Source organism: Aedes aegypti, chromosome 1 (genome assembly GCF_002204515.2).
Source record: "Aedes aegypti strain LVP_AGWG chromosome 1, AaegL5.0 Primary Assembly, whole genome shotgun sequence".
Lineage (NCBI taxonomy): Eukaryota > Metazoa > Arthropoda > Insecta > Diptera > Culicidae > Aedes > Aedes aegypti.
In genome coordinates, this window is record NC_035107.1 from 56,557,635 (window position 1) to 56,571,654 (window position 14,020).

The 14,020-nt window shown below is 38.7% G+C and overlaps 1 protein-coding gene across 2 annotated transcripts in view; it reads left to right on the forward strand.

The window, feature by feature from the left end:
- Nucleotides 1-1,367, forward strand: part of LOC5571988 (syntaxin-4) — a 60,582-nt gene extending 59,215 nt beyond the window's left edge. The window contains exons 2-3 of one of the 2 annotated variants that reach the window (XM_021855814.1): nt 815-870; nt 953-1,367. In XM_021855814.1, coding sequence (XP_021711506.1) covers nt 815-870; nt 953-1,255 — 359 coding nt within the window. In that variant the 3' untranslated portion in view covers nt 1,256-1,367. Of the gene's footprint in view, nt 1-814; nt 883-952 lie in introns of both variants that reach the window. The other variant, XM_021855735.1, reaches the window with a different exon arrangement.
- The last annotated feature ends 12,653 nt before the right edge of the window (nt 1,368-14,020 follow it).

A 14,020-nucleotide genomic window follows, 5' to 3' on the forward strand; every position in this document is an offset into this window, starting at 1 on the left:
TACATTTTGGTATTGCTGCGCTCATTTTAAATCCACATCCAGCGGCGGCGGTAACGCGCAGAAGATATGCGCGCAATTCAAACGTAACGTCAAAACTCAAGTAGGCTTGGATTTTTTCGTTCTTCAAGGACGCAAATGTTTCAAATTTGCTAAATCTGAAACATTTGGTGATTTTTATTATCCTTGTGACGGTATATCGACATTTTCAGATAATCGCATTACGTGGATTTGCAGAGCACAATATGTTCATTGACGCTTGACAGAACCACAAAATATTTTCCTTAGAAGGACCAAAATACGACCATTACCCTACGTACCCATGGGGCTCTGCACAAAAATCCTCTTCTCTCTTTCACTCCTCCATGAAATTAGTAAACAACAAGGCCAGTAAACGTCAAAATCTCATACAAAATCAAAACAGTGCAGAGCCTCATAGACAACCATATATTATATCAGCCATTCCATGAAAAACCGATCTAGTGGGTCACCGAATTCCGTGAAAATTTGCTAATTTGTTCCTAGTCCGAAATAAGGATACACGTGTTTTGGGATTGTTTGATTAGGGTGACCATTTCCGAAATAGAGTGACCAGAAAAATCGCAATTTTGTAAAATTTTTATAAAAAAATTATAACTTTTGAACCGTTCGACCGATTTTCAATCTTTTTGGACAAAATGAAAGCTTAAGATTTTGACTTTTCAGAAAAAATATAAAATTTCACAAAACATGTTTTTTTACATGAAAAAATTTAATAATTTCCGTTTTTTCGTGTTTTGAAGGCGACGGAAATTATTGATTTTTTTTCTGTTTTCAGTGAGATACAACATCACAGACGATGAAGCGGCTCAGATGCTGACCAGCGATCAAATGGTACCGTTTGTGGTGAATATAAGATCGACAATTTTTGTCATTGAAAGATATACTGAGCCACTGACCTGTATGATTCCCGCAGATTCTTGAGGGAGCGGAAGGGGAGCAGCAGATTCTACGGGACATTAGGACGCAGTATTCGAAAGTGATCGAGCTTGAGAAATCGCTAATCGAGTATCGGCATTGCATGCAGCGGCTATCAATGCATGTCATGAAGCAAGGCAGTCTGGTGCAGAGGATCGAGCACCACGCGCAGAAGGCTCCGCTCAACATCGATCAAGGGGTGCACCAGCTCGAGAGGGCCCAAGAGTACAATCACTCGCTTTCAGCCTCGTGGTTCGTCTTAGTTTTGGGTATTTTTGTATTGTTGAAGCTGGTGTTTTAAATTCAGAAGTGTTTATTGGAATAATTCGCCTACGGGTAGTGAACGAATCACTGTCTTAATACTCGCCTACATGTAGGCTATCCTAGCAAATAATAAAGAAAGTGCAACTAGAGTTATATTGGGTCTTTAATGAATGTTTATATTTCTGTGATAATTCCCTTCCAAGCATAATTTCGATGCGACATTTTTCCCCGATTATACTCAAAGATTATCACAGTCCGATTACGCACAAATCACATAATCACGCACAGCAAGGTCAATTCAAGGGTCAATTTAACTAGGTTGGCTAACTGGGCAACTGTCTTAAATCTGAAACAACCTATAGTCTATAGACTGGTTTGGAAAAAGTGAGAACTATTTTAAAAAAATAAAAAAAAAAAATACAAAAATGAAAGAAAGTTCCTGGCGTTGATGTTTTTTTTACCTTCTTATTAAGAAACTTCCAGATAGTGGCTTATCATTCTTGTTTGATATTTTTTAACAAATTTCTTGACAAAAAGTAAAATAACAAGGTTGTACCAATTTTAAAACCGGACTAAAATCTTGCAGATGCTTTCAGCTATCGTCCATCAGTAAACTTTTTAAACAGGTCATTTTGAAAAGAATGATGGTCCTCATCTGAAAGAGAGGAGACAGCTGGCTTAGATTGCGAGCTCCCAAAAGTCAAGGGAACCTTTTACCAACTGTCACTGGAAAACCAACACATTCGGAGGGCAGTACGTGAAAAAGCGTCAAAATTCAACTAAACATAATTAAAATTCCTAGGTATTTTTCGATGATTACACATTTTAAAAAATAGAATACGTAAGTATAGCTGTATGTTGGCTAACAGCTAATGATTTTTTGTATTCATATCCTTTTTCATGAAGTAAATATCATTTTGACCAAAATAAGTTCATCTGACCGTTGTGCACTACCCGAGAATTGAATAAAGAAGTCAAAGAAGGCTAGAAAACGCGCCAGCTGTCAGTGAGCTGTCTCCTTTCTCTCAGGTCCACATCAACGAAAATTCAATGTTTGTCAATGAACATTTCGGATTCCATTCGACAGTGTTTGGCATGAAGGTTTGATCGTAAAATTTAAAAAAAAACTTTACTTAAAAAAACTTTCATGCAATTTATTTGACTGGTTTGAATTATTCTGAAACGTCAATAGCTTCAAAACCATACGCCTGCTAAGTTAGTGGGTGTGCAAATTGTATCACGCACATGATTAATTTCTCAAGAATCTAAAAATTCGTGGAATAGTCAATATCTGTCAAATCGTACACTTCAGGATAATTATCAGAACTCCAGATATGAAAGACTACCTGTAAGAGCTGATGCTCCCCAAAGCAGCATTTTAGGACCAATATTACACAATATTTTCACATCTGACTTACCTGAGTTACCTCAGGGATGTCAAAAATCCTTGTTTGCGGATGAAACAGACCTCTCCGCCAAAGGACGAAGCCTGCGTGTCATCTGTAGTCGAAAGCAAAAACGAAAGATTTCTCCTAATGCTTCCAAAACTCAACTAACAATATTCCCTCATAAACCAAAAGCCGTTTATTTGAAACCTTCAAGTAGACATGTTGTCACGATGAGAGGGGTTCCAATGAATTGGTCAGATGAAGTTAAGTATCTAGGGCTAATGCTAGATAATAATTTAACTTTCAAAAATCACATTGAGGGCATTCAAGCCAAATGTAACAAATATGTAAAAAGTCTCTATCCACTTATTAATAGAAAATCAAAACTTTGTCTTAAGAACAAGCTTTTGATATTCAAACAGATTTTCAGGCCAGCCATGTTGTATGCTGTACCGATATGGACCACCTGTTGTAATACCAGAAAGATAGCTCTGTAGAGAATTCAAAATAAAATTTTGAAATAGATTCTGAAGCTTCCTCCCTGGTATAGTGCCAATGAGTTACATAGAATATCCAATGTTGAAACATTGGAACAACGTCCTGGTCCCAGTACAAGCTCGTGGTCTTGGGTGTGCTTGAGGTAACGGAGGATCCGTTTTGCCTCCATCCAATCTTCCGATCGTCCAAGAATCGATACGCTGACCGCGATGTTCGGTCGGGTGTTCACTGCCACGTACAACAAACCATCAATCAAGCTGGCGTACTGGTGATTGTTCGGCAATTTCTCATTCTCCTCCTTTTGTTGCAGGTGGGCAGGGTCGAAAGGAATCTTCGACGATTTCGCTTCAGTCATCCCAAACTGCTCCAGCAACTTCTGAAACTCGTAAACTCGTTGGTTCAGAGAAAACTGCTTCCCGGTTCGTCGCACTTGGATGCCCAAGAAATGCCGAATGTCTCCCAACGATATCACTGTGAAGCTATGGTTTAAAGCTGTCATCAGTTCGGCGTACTCCTCCTCGGTGTGACAAGCGATGACCATGTCGTCCACGTATACCACGAGATAGGTGAACTGCTTGCCTCGTTGCCGAACGTTGAAACACGGATTATTTGCTGATTGTGTAAACCCTAACTGCTTCAGCACGCCATCCAGCTTCCGGTTCCATACGTGTCCCGCTTGCTTGAGACCGTACAGACTCTTCTGTAGCAAACATACGGCGCCTCCACCACCTACTTCGTAGCCAGGCGGTTGCCGCATGTAAATCGTTTTGTCCAGATCACCGTGGAGGTAGGCCGTCTTGACGTCCGCATGTTTCACCATCATGTTCTTCGCACTGGCGATTGTAAGCAACGCCCTAAACGTTACCTGCCGCACCACGGGGCAAACACCTCGTCGAAATCCGTGCCAAACTTTTGGGAAAATCCTTGCGCAACCGATCGAGCCTTGTACTGCGCAACGTTGCCGTGCTCATCGAGTTTGCGCTTGAAAATCCACTTGCTGCCGACTGGCTTGCGATCAGCAGGCAGATTCGCCAGCTTCCAGGTACCGTGCATCTTCAACGACTTGATCTCATCATCCATAGCAGCACGCCACTGCGCTGCTTCTGGACCGTTGATTGCTTCAGAGAAACTTCGCGGTTCCGCCACAAACTTGCGCGCCATGTCGGTGGTCTCCCGGAATCGAGCTGGCAGCTGGCCTTTCGTGTTTCGATTTGAACGCCGGAGGGGCGTCTTCTCTTCTTCGTTGCCATCATTATCGAGCACATCTTCAGACGGTGAATCATAGTATGAGGAGTTGGATTCGCACTCCTCCTGAACCGACGCGTCATCGTCGGATTCATCTTCCACAACTGGTTGTGAAAGCACTGACTCGTACTCCACCATCGTCGCTGACGGTGACCGCGACGTCGAATCATCGTTCTCAACGTCGTCTTCCACCTCCACGAAACATACATCCTGGCTGATGACCACTTTCTTCGTTGCTTGATCGATGAAGCGAAACGCCTTGTGGCAGTCCGAGTTGCCAACGAAATTCATCTTTTCCGTCTTCGGTGCCAACTTGCTTCGCTTCTCTTTGGGAATGTGAACGAACGCAGTGCACCCAAAAATGTGCAATCGTCCGTAATCCGGTTTCTTGCCAAACCACAGCTTGAACGGTGTCCTCTCGACGGACCTCGATGGCAGCATTTTCGATCAGCATTCATCGAGCCATCGCAACGATCGACCGGTTTTTCCTCTCCGCGACTCCGTTTTGCTCCGGTGCATACCCAGCCGCTCTCTACACTGAAATCAAATCTCCATTATATTTCATGTGCAGAAACCAGATAGATGCTGATTTTTTGCTTCGAATTTGATTTTATGTGTCGCATATAAATCTTACTAGATAACAATAAAATAAAATGTCAATGCACATATTCTTCACTTTTGTTCTAATACTTTTTAAAGGCGAGATTGTTACAACCTAGTAGTGCAAATTGAATTCTAGAAAACAAACTCGTAGAGTCACGGGAAGAAAACATGTCGTCTTCTGCATCATCTTGCCATGATTTGCGAAAGTTTCTCAAATGTTCTCTTCAAACGATTGACGCGACGGATTGTGGACCTTCGTTAAAATTTGTCTGCGGTTAGACTGTAAGGTATGTTTCTATAAGCACAGATAATAATAATATCTGTGCTATAAGTGAAAATGTTTAAAAAATAACTCATTGACGAATTAGCCATTTCTTTTATTCCAGAGATTCTGAATCTGACTGCACCAGATTCAAATTCTGCGACGGTGGACGACATGGATTACAGTGAAATCAGTGCCACGCTTAAAGGAAGTTTGAGCCGATTCCGAATGAATGCTAGCGCAAGTTCTAGCATTATGTAGCGCTACCCGTACTCCGGCAGAAATTAAGGCTATCCCATCAACTTTACAGCCAGAGACAAATTTCGTCTTTGCTAAAGCTGCTCATTTTACTCACAGGCCACGAACTTGCTGCTGAAAACCTTTGAAAACCACCCAGATGTTTTCCTTGGAGTGTAAATAAACATGCGTTTGAGTGTAATAAACGATATAAAGTGTCTATTTAGTTTACAAATTATTTTTTATTTAGAGAAATGAGGAAAAATAAACATTTTGTCGCAAGTTAAATATATTGGCGTGATTTATTGAAATCACATGCAATCGCATTTAGTTTATAAAAGTGATGCAATTAAGAGCTAACGGTTACGTAACATTTACTTTCATGTGCAGAATTAATACAGTTCAAATGCGAAGCTTGATTGCAAAAATATATGTGCGCTACACATATAATCTAGCTGGAGATTCAGCTCAGTGTAGCGATTCCATTTTCTCGGTAGAACCGTCCTAAACGCTTCGATTTGTATTCGTCTCCCTGGTCGGAACGAATAACGGTCGGACATCTTCCAAAACGATTCTTGATCATACTCACGTAATCTTCTATTACATCCGCAGCTTCCGACTTCTTCTTCAGGAAATACACAACGGTGTACCGGCTATGGTCATCAATCATCGCGAGGAAGTACCGCGAACCACCCGGCGACCTGGTATTCATCGGTCCACAGATGTCCGTGTGGATGATGTCCAGCACCTTCGCAGATTGACGATGATCCTTTCTCGGAAATGACAGCCGAGCTTGCATGTCTGGAACACGCCACATTTCTGAATGCTCACGCCAGTCGCCAAATCATCAAGCACCGCTCGATGTGTCGCATCAGGATCACGATGGCCTAATTTTCGGTGCCAATGATGGATGCAATCCTTATTATGGTGTGACGCCACCATATCACGCAGTTTGCTAGCCAGCTGGTATAGCCCACCAACTTTTTTTCGCAACCGCTGCGACAGCACCGTCACGTTGGATAATGCAACGACGGCAATTGAAGAAAATCACCTCGGCTCCCTTGGCGACCAATCTTCCGATCGAGATCAGGTTCGACTCCAAATCTGGAACATAGAACACTTCGGACAGGAGTACCTCTTGCTGCTTACCTTGTTCGTCTTGGCAAAACAGGCGCCCAGAATCGACACCTGTCATTTACGTCTCGTTTCCATCGGCCAGCGTGATGGAAATCCCCGTTACCATGCCAACCGTCGCTATCGATTTGGATTTTTTCTTCGACACGTGGCTCTGGCTAGCGCCGCTAGGGTTGTCGCAAAATCCCAATTAATCGATTAGTTGATAATCGATTACAGCCCAAGGAAGCCGATTATCGATAACGATTAATCGAACAGTATTTCTCGATTAATCGAATTAATCGACATTTCTTCTGTATATATGAGTTTTTACTGCTATAAGGTACACATGAGTAAGTGAAAACGAGTGGGGAAATATGAAATACTAAGTTTTGAACATGATGGCAATAAGTGTTAGCAAGTCTTTCGTTCCTTAAATCTTATTTCATTATTACAAAATTTTACATTTCATGTAGCCTAAGCCGTTTCAACTTGCCCGAAACTTAATTGAAAAACAGTTTTGAGAATTGTTCCCAATAGGTAAATCCTTGTAAATACGAATCGACGTGCACGTAAAATTTCTTCTAACATTTAATAAAACTAATCAAATTTTCAAAGCATGAAGATAAAATATATGACTTAGCAAATTTTTTCAAATTATTTTTTTATATTTTTTTTTTCAAATTAGGATTAATTTCAGTATGTTATTAGTATAATACTTCGTTGAACCTATGGCTTATATTAATAATTCTTAAGCAAATCCCTCCATCTCCCATTTGTTTCATGATTTCTATAATGGAGATGACTGACCCATTTGTGCAAAACATACATGAACCCGGAGCTTTATAGTTTTTGTTTTGCTTCCCTAATTCCTGGAGAATAATTTGATCGAATTTCATTATTCATTATTCGCGGGTGACTTTAAATAATTCATTATTTCTTTAAAGGGGCCTTCCTTAGCCGAGTGGTTAGAGTCCACGGCTACAAAGCAAAGCCATGCTGAAGGTGTCTGGGTTCGATTCCCGGTCGGTCCAGGATCTTTTCGTTATGGAAATTTCCTTGACTTCCCTGGGCATATAGTATAATCGTACCTGCCACACGATATACAAATGCGAAAATGGCAACTTTGGCAAATAAAGCTCTCAGTTAATAACTGTCGAAGTGCTCATAAGAACACTAAGCTGAGGAGCAGGCTCTGTCCCAGTGAGGACGTTATGCCAAGAAGAAGAAGAAGATTTCTTTAAAAAAACACCTGCTTTTTTTTCTATGAAATAATTCCGTGAGCTTCACCAACATTTTCCAGAGATTTATTCAAGGTTTCGTTGAAAAAGGGAAAATCTTACCAAGAATTCATTTTTGACTTCTTTCAGGAGTTTTAGCAGAAATTCAAACTGAATTTCTTTAGAATCAACATCAGCATCAAATTCAGGGAACTTTTTGCTGCACTTTCATGTAGAAACTGTACCGAACATTCTGGACACTAGGAATTTTCTAGTGTTTCTTGAAAAAATGTCTTTGGGCGTAAACCAACTATAATATTGCTAGTAATGATCTCCCAGGCGTTCTCATATAAATATCCATTTATTATAGTATTTTTAATGAAATTGCCACATGGATTCCGAAAATTTACAGCCCTTCTTGGATTCGTCCATTGCTACAACGAGTGAGTGATAAAAGCAGTGATTTCTGCAGAAACTCCTCAGTGATTCCACCATTTTATTTAGAAATTCTTTTAAATATTCTCGCGAGATTTCATCTAAGTCTTCTTTGATAAGGAGTATCTTAAAAAAAACAAAATTTAAAGGCATTTTGACGGCTTCCAGGAAAATATATTTACTTCAGAAGAATCTCTGCATGTTTTTATTTCAAGGTATATTTCATGTATTTTTTGGACGTATCTCTTTAGGTTTCGCTGGAAACTCACCATAAAATAATATCAATAATAAAATCAAACATTTTTAACTTGATTGCCTCCTTGATCTACATCGAAAACCCCGACAAAAAAAAATCGATGATTTCCGCAATACTAGAATTTCAGGAATACGTCCAGAGATTTCTTCAAATATTTTGCTACAAATTCTTCTAAACTTTTTGTTAACGAGTCTTCAAAGAGTTTAACTAGGAACAACCGTAAGCATTTTACCAAATACCGTAATAGCGAAATATTGTTTTGGGCGTCTTTTGAAAGTTATTCAAGAATAGATCCAAGAAGAACCATTTAAACAGAAACATATTATAAACTTATGAAGTAATTGCTTCATATATATTCTTCAATTGCATCAAAAACTACTTCCTGGAGTAAATTCTGGCTACGCTCTCGTATGGGTGATGATTTTTAAAAATATTGCAGTATGTTAATAAAAGGCAAATTTAGCTAACATCTATTCGAGGGCTCTCGAATATATATCGGCACCGGGCCCCCAAAACTCCAGTTACGCCACTATTTTCGAATGAACTTGAGATGAGATCATATTTCAAGAACTTTAAATATCTACTGAAATTTTTAGATTTATTTGAGAATTTTTAGCCAACTTCGGCGATATTCAGTTTTTTTTTCAGATAAGCTCTGTTTAGGTAACTAGAGTATTTTCTACCTCCTGGAATACTTTTTTCACAATTCGGCAAGAAGGAAAACGGCAAAGATTAATAGAATTTTATCTATTATTCTATTCGTTTGTTTTCTTTTACATTACATCCTAGTTATCCCGGCATACTACGCGTTTATGGGCACTTATACTACAAATTATTATCTATAAAGTTTATGGAATTTTCCCTCGCACGAACGCGTCGGAGTCCTGTACAAATGCATCAGTGAAAAAAAAAATGCAAATCCGTTGACCCATTCTCATGTCAATTCTTGACCAGAACTGGTACAGGAGTGGAACTCAAAATTTCTTTCCTGAAAAGACACAAAACCGGAAATTATAAGATTATTTTTTGAAATGAATCTGGGGATTGACGCTTATATTGAGCTGTTCGGTAATCCAATCCGCATGGTTATTAAATTAATTAACTCATTACGCGTAGTTAAGATGGACAAATTATGGGTGAAAAAAAAATCCACGCCGAGCACGTGGATTTTTTTTCATAATTTCACCCATAATTTGTCCATCTTTACCACGCGTAATGAGTTAATTAATTTGAATTTGGGGGTAAATCTCAAGAAAAATCTAAAGTAACCTATGATAAAACTTTCGTAAATTCTAAGTAATCAGACAAAATTCCGGAAGAAATTTGTGTTTTCAATAATTGCTGTTGTATTGGTGTTGTAATTGGTGTAGACAAAATTCTAGAGAATGAAGAGTTTGTACAAGAAATCGTTAGAGAAATATTTTGAAGATTAGCAGAAGTAATCTTTGGATAACATGCTGGAAAAATACCAAGAGAAATTTATGGAGATATTAATAGAGGAATTCCTACAGCAGTTTTGAAAGGATTCGAGTTTTTGTTTGAGTCTCTGGATATATTTATGGAGCAATCCCTAGGATTTTTTTTAGAAATTCAAATCAAAATGTCTGGAAAAATAACAGAAATAATGTAGAAATATTGTGTAGTATTGTAAATTTATGACAGTTTACATCGTCCCTAGCAAGGCTGTACAAACTGAACGATCGCTAACATAAAGAAAATAAAAAACAACATGAAATATTCAGTAACCCAGTGATGATTTTTCCGTTTGACAGACTGGAGCGGGAATCGTACCCAAGCTTCGTTGCATTCACGATACGCCTAAACGATTGATGACACTAACCGCATGGCCACGAATCCCACTTTTTCTTTTGAAATTTAAGTTTAAACCTTTGTGGATTTTCTTAGAAGAACTCTTGTAGAAATTTTGAAAGTAACTACTGAGAAATCCAGTGGAAGATTTAGTAAAATCGTTTCTGAGAAAATTTGCAAAGTAATATTCATGGAAATTTCAGGAGATACTAGTATTGGATTTTGGAGTGCTCAATGAATTACAGGAGTAAATTTAAGGGGAAAGTCATCTAAATATTGTTAATAAATCGTTGAAAGAATTTCGGGGATATTTTTTAGATAAATTTCTTGCGTATATTTTGCTATATCATAAGATCAATACCTGAAGCTATCACAAGATATCACAAGAAGAATACCTGAAGCTTATCCTAAATTTCCCAATTGACATAGGGACTTTAGGGACAGTCTCTAAAAATAGACCTGCTACCAGCCTTGCGAGACATACAAACACCATTGCATTTTTCTGTATATAAAATACATTGTATATACATCTATAATATATAATATAAAGAAAGGTGAGAAAATAAAGTAAATTTTTGTTACAAAAATCGAGAGAATTTGAAAGGAATGTTTAGGAAACAATACAGAAAAGCAAAGATTCTGATAGAATATCCAGATGAATTTATTTTAAGTACTTATATCTTTGGTAATACAAGAAAATCTTGAGTATCAACATGACTAGTGCTGACTGTGTTGTTGTCCACAAATGGCGAACAAAATGACCTTTTTCAGAAAATCTAAGTACATTTCATCTCTCTCTTTCTTTTTTTTCTTTTTTTCTTTCTCCATACTTCTTATACAATTTTGTTTGAACAAATGATAATTATTTCAACGTGATTTTTTTTTCGTAAAATCATTATTAGGACTGAACTGGAGTAGCTGGATCTGTCCAATAAGTTTGTTTTGATAAGAATTTTCTGAAAAGTTTTGGTGAAAGCAGCGAATTACTGAGTACTGTTGAGTCACAAGTCACCGTCCGGCCAAAAAATGTTAAAAATACTATTATTACTATTTAATATAATAATATATTTCTATTGTTCTATTATATATATTATCTATTGTTCTACAATATATTCCCCTGTAAATATATATGTTCTATTGATATATATTATCTATTGTTCTATAATATATTCCCCTGTAAATAAAATTACAAACCAAGAATTATTCCTGAAATTCTCTGAAGAATGCCTGTAAAACTCATATATTACATTGATACATCTGAAAATTCCTCATGGAATTGTCAGTTTTTTCTCCTGGATTTTTTTCAAAGAATTTCTCCAATAAATCCCTGAAAAAGTTTTTGTTAGACACCCTGGTTGAAATCGCTGAAGAAATCTCTTAGTAACGCCTGGATGAATTTCTGAAGGAATTCTTGCAGGATTTTTTGGGGGAATCCCTTGAACAATTGCTAGAAACATTCAGGAGGAATCTGATGGAATTCTTAGAGGATTTTCTGTAAGGATTCTTAGGCTAAATACTGCAAGTGCACATAGAGGACGTCATGTACGGATTCATGAGGGTTTTCTTGTAGAGTGTTCCATAGGAATCCTAGAAGGAAGTGACACAGTAATATTTTGACTTTTTTTGGGAATTGCTGGTAACTTATTCGACAGTATTTTTTGTTTTGTTTTTTGCGAAATGCCTGGACGAGTCTTGGGAGAATTTATGAAAGCGGTATTACTGTAGGAACTTCTGGAATTCTGTTCTACGGTCTGATACCGTTTTATTAGAGCGAAAAAAACTGAGCTCGTTTCAAAAATTGATTCTTAGAGCGTTAATAGTAGCACCACTCCCCGAGGTCACTGAAAGATGTCTGCAGCATTGTTATTTTCGTTTTTTAAGTTAGGAAAAGTAAGGAAATTTCAGAACTAGGGTAGGTGTTCCAGTTATGGACATATTGGTTCCCTATTTCGCCATACGTGATAATTCGATTATTTTTTAATTTTCAATCATTCTGTGTGTTTAGTAGTATGATATCGAATGAATCTTGATGTTAAAACATTCAGAAATATTCAAAATGTGAAAGATTTCGAGAAAACACTTATGGCCAAATAGAGACCCACTATAGCCATAACTGGTACACTTGCCCTATCTGTTTTCAATTCCAATGGCCAAAAATTACCCCGATGAACGAAGAAGGCAAAAAAAACTATGAGATATTTTTATGTATTCATTGTAAACATTCTTTAAAAATTAAGCGAGAATCTCAAGAGATACTTTGGGAAGACCATGAAAACACTGAAAGTGGAGATAGGATCTTTTCAAAAGTGAATGACGGAAATTCTGTAGAATATTTTACAGGAAACCTCATCGTAGTTGGAATTGGACATTATTTTGGCAAAAATCGACAAATAATCGACGTCAGTTAATCGATTATCTCGATTGTTGAGTGAGCCAGTTATCGATGAAAAATTAATCGATTAGTGAGTCGATTAATCGATTAATCGAAATAATCGATTAATTTGCGACAACCCTAAGCACCGCTACTGGTTGGCTCCGGCTTTTGATGCTGGGCACTCTCGCTTCATATGCCCGGGCTTGTTGCAATTGTGGCAGACAATGGACTTTTTGTCTCCACCAGCACGCAGAATGGACTCACCTGGATGGCTTTTTTCGGCTCGCTTTTGGGCTTCATCCAACAGCTTCCGTTTCACCAGCTCCATGATGAGCTCCTCATTGGAACGGCTCGGGTATGCTCTTCAGCACCATCGCTACCTTCAGGCTAGGTTCCAGGTCTTGTCCAGCATTCACGAGACTCGCGAACAGCTCCTCCATGTGGAAAAGATGGCCCTCCATGTCCCCGTCGTCGGCGTACTCAGCTTTGCACAGCTTTTTCAAGTACGACACGCGGGTGCACATCGTCGTTTTCTGGTGATGGTTCCGCAACGCTTCCCAGGTCTCCTTGGCGGTCTTGCAGTTCCGGATCAGCGGGTGTTGGCTGTCGTCAACGAGCAAAACGATGGTGCCCCGTGCTTTGGCGTCTCCTTCCTGCCACGCGTCCGTCAGAGGTTCTGGGGCGGCCTCCGCAACGTATTTCCACAGATTTTCGCGCACCAACAGCATCTCCATCTTGAATTGCCAGCATTCGTAGCCGCCGCTCTTCAATTTCTCCAGGCCGACCATGCTTCCATCCATACCGGGAACGTGGAAAAATCTTGATTACGGGGTGAAAATTTTTCTTCTCGAATACTCTCTCGAACTTTCTACTAAATGACCCATAAACTATGGGATGTGGCCGTAGGTCGGACCGAAAGCAATAAAACAACTGGTTTGCTTGACGGTCAAATTAGAACCAACTCAATTTATTGCAATTCAAAAATACATTTAAAAAGTCATGGCATGCTGGGGTTCTCAGTCGCATCAACTTCAACAATGCAAAACTGTGTGAAGGTTTCAGGCGAACACTCCAGTTAGTTTGGATCCCACCTGGGACTACGACAAGGTGATTAACTTTCGTGCCTGTTGTTCAATATTGCGCTGTTAAGCTCAAATAAAAAATATAGTTTGAAGTTTTTATAAAAATCAGGGGTGGCACACTTGCCCCTATGGCACACTTGCCCCAAATTCCGCTACCAAGGATAGGTGTACCAGTTATGAACATAATGGTTCCCTATTTCGCCATATGCGATAATTTGATTATTTTCAAATGTTATCATTCTGTGTGTTTTAGTAGTTTGATCAAATGAATCTAGGGAAG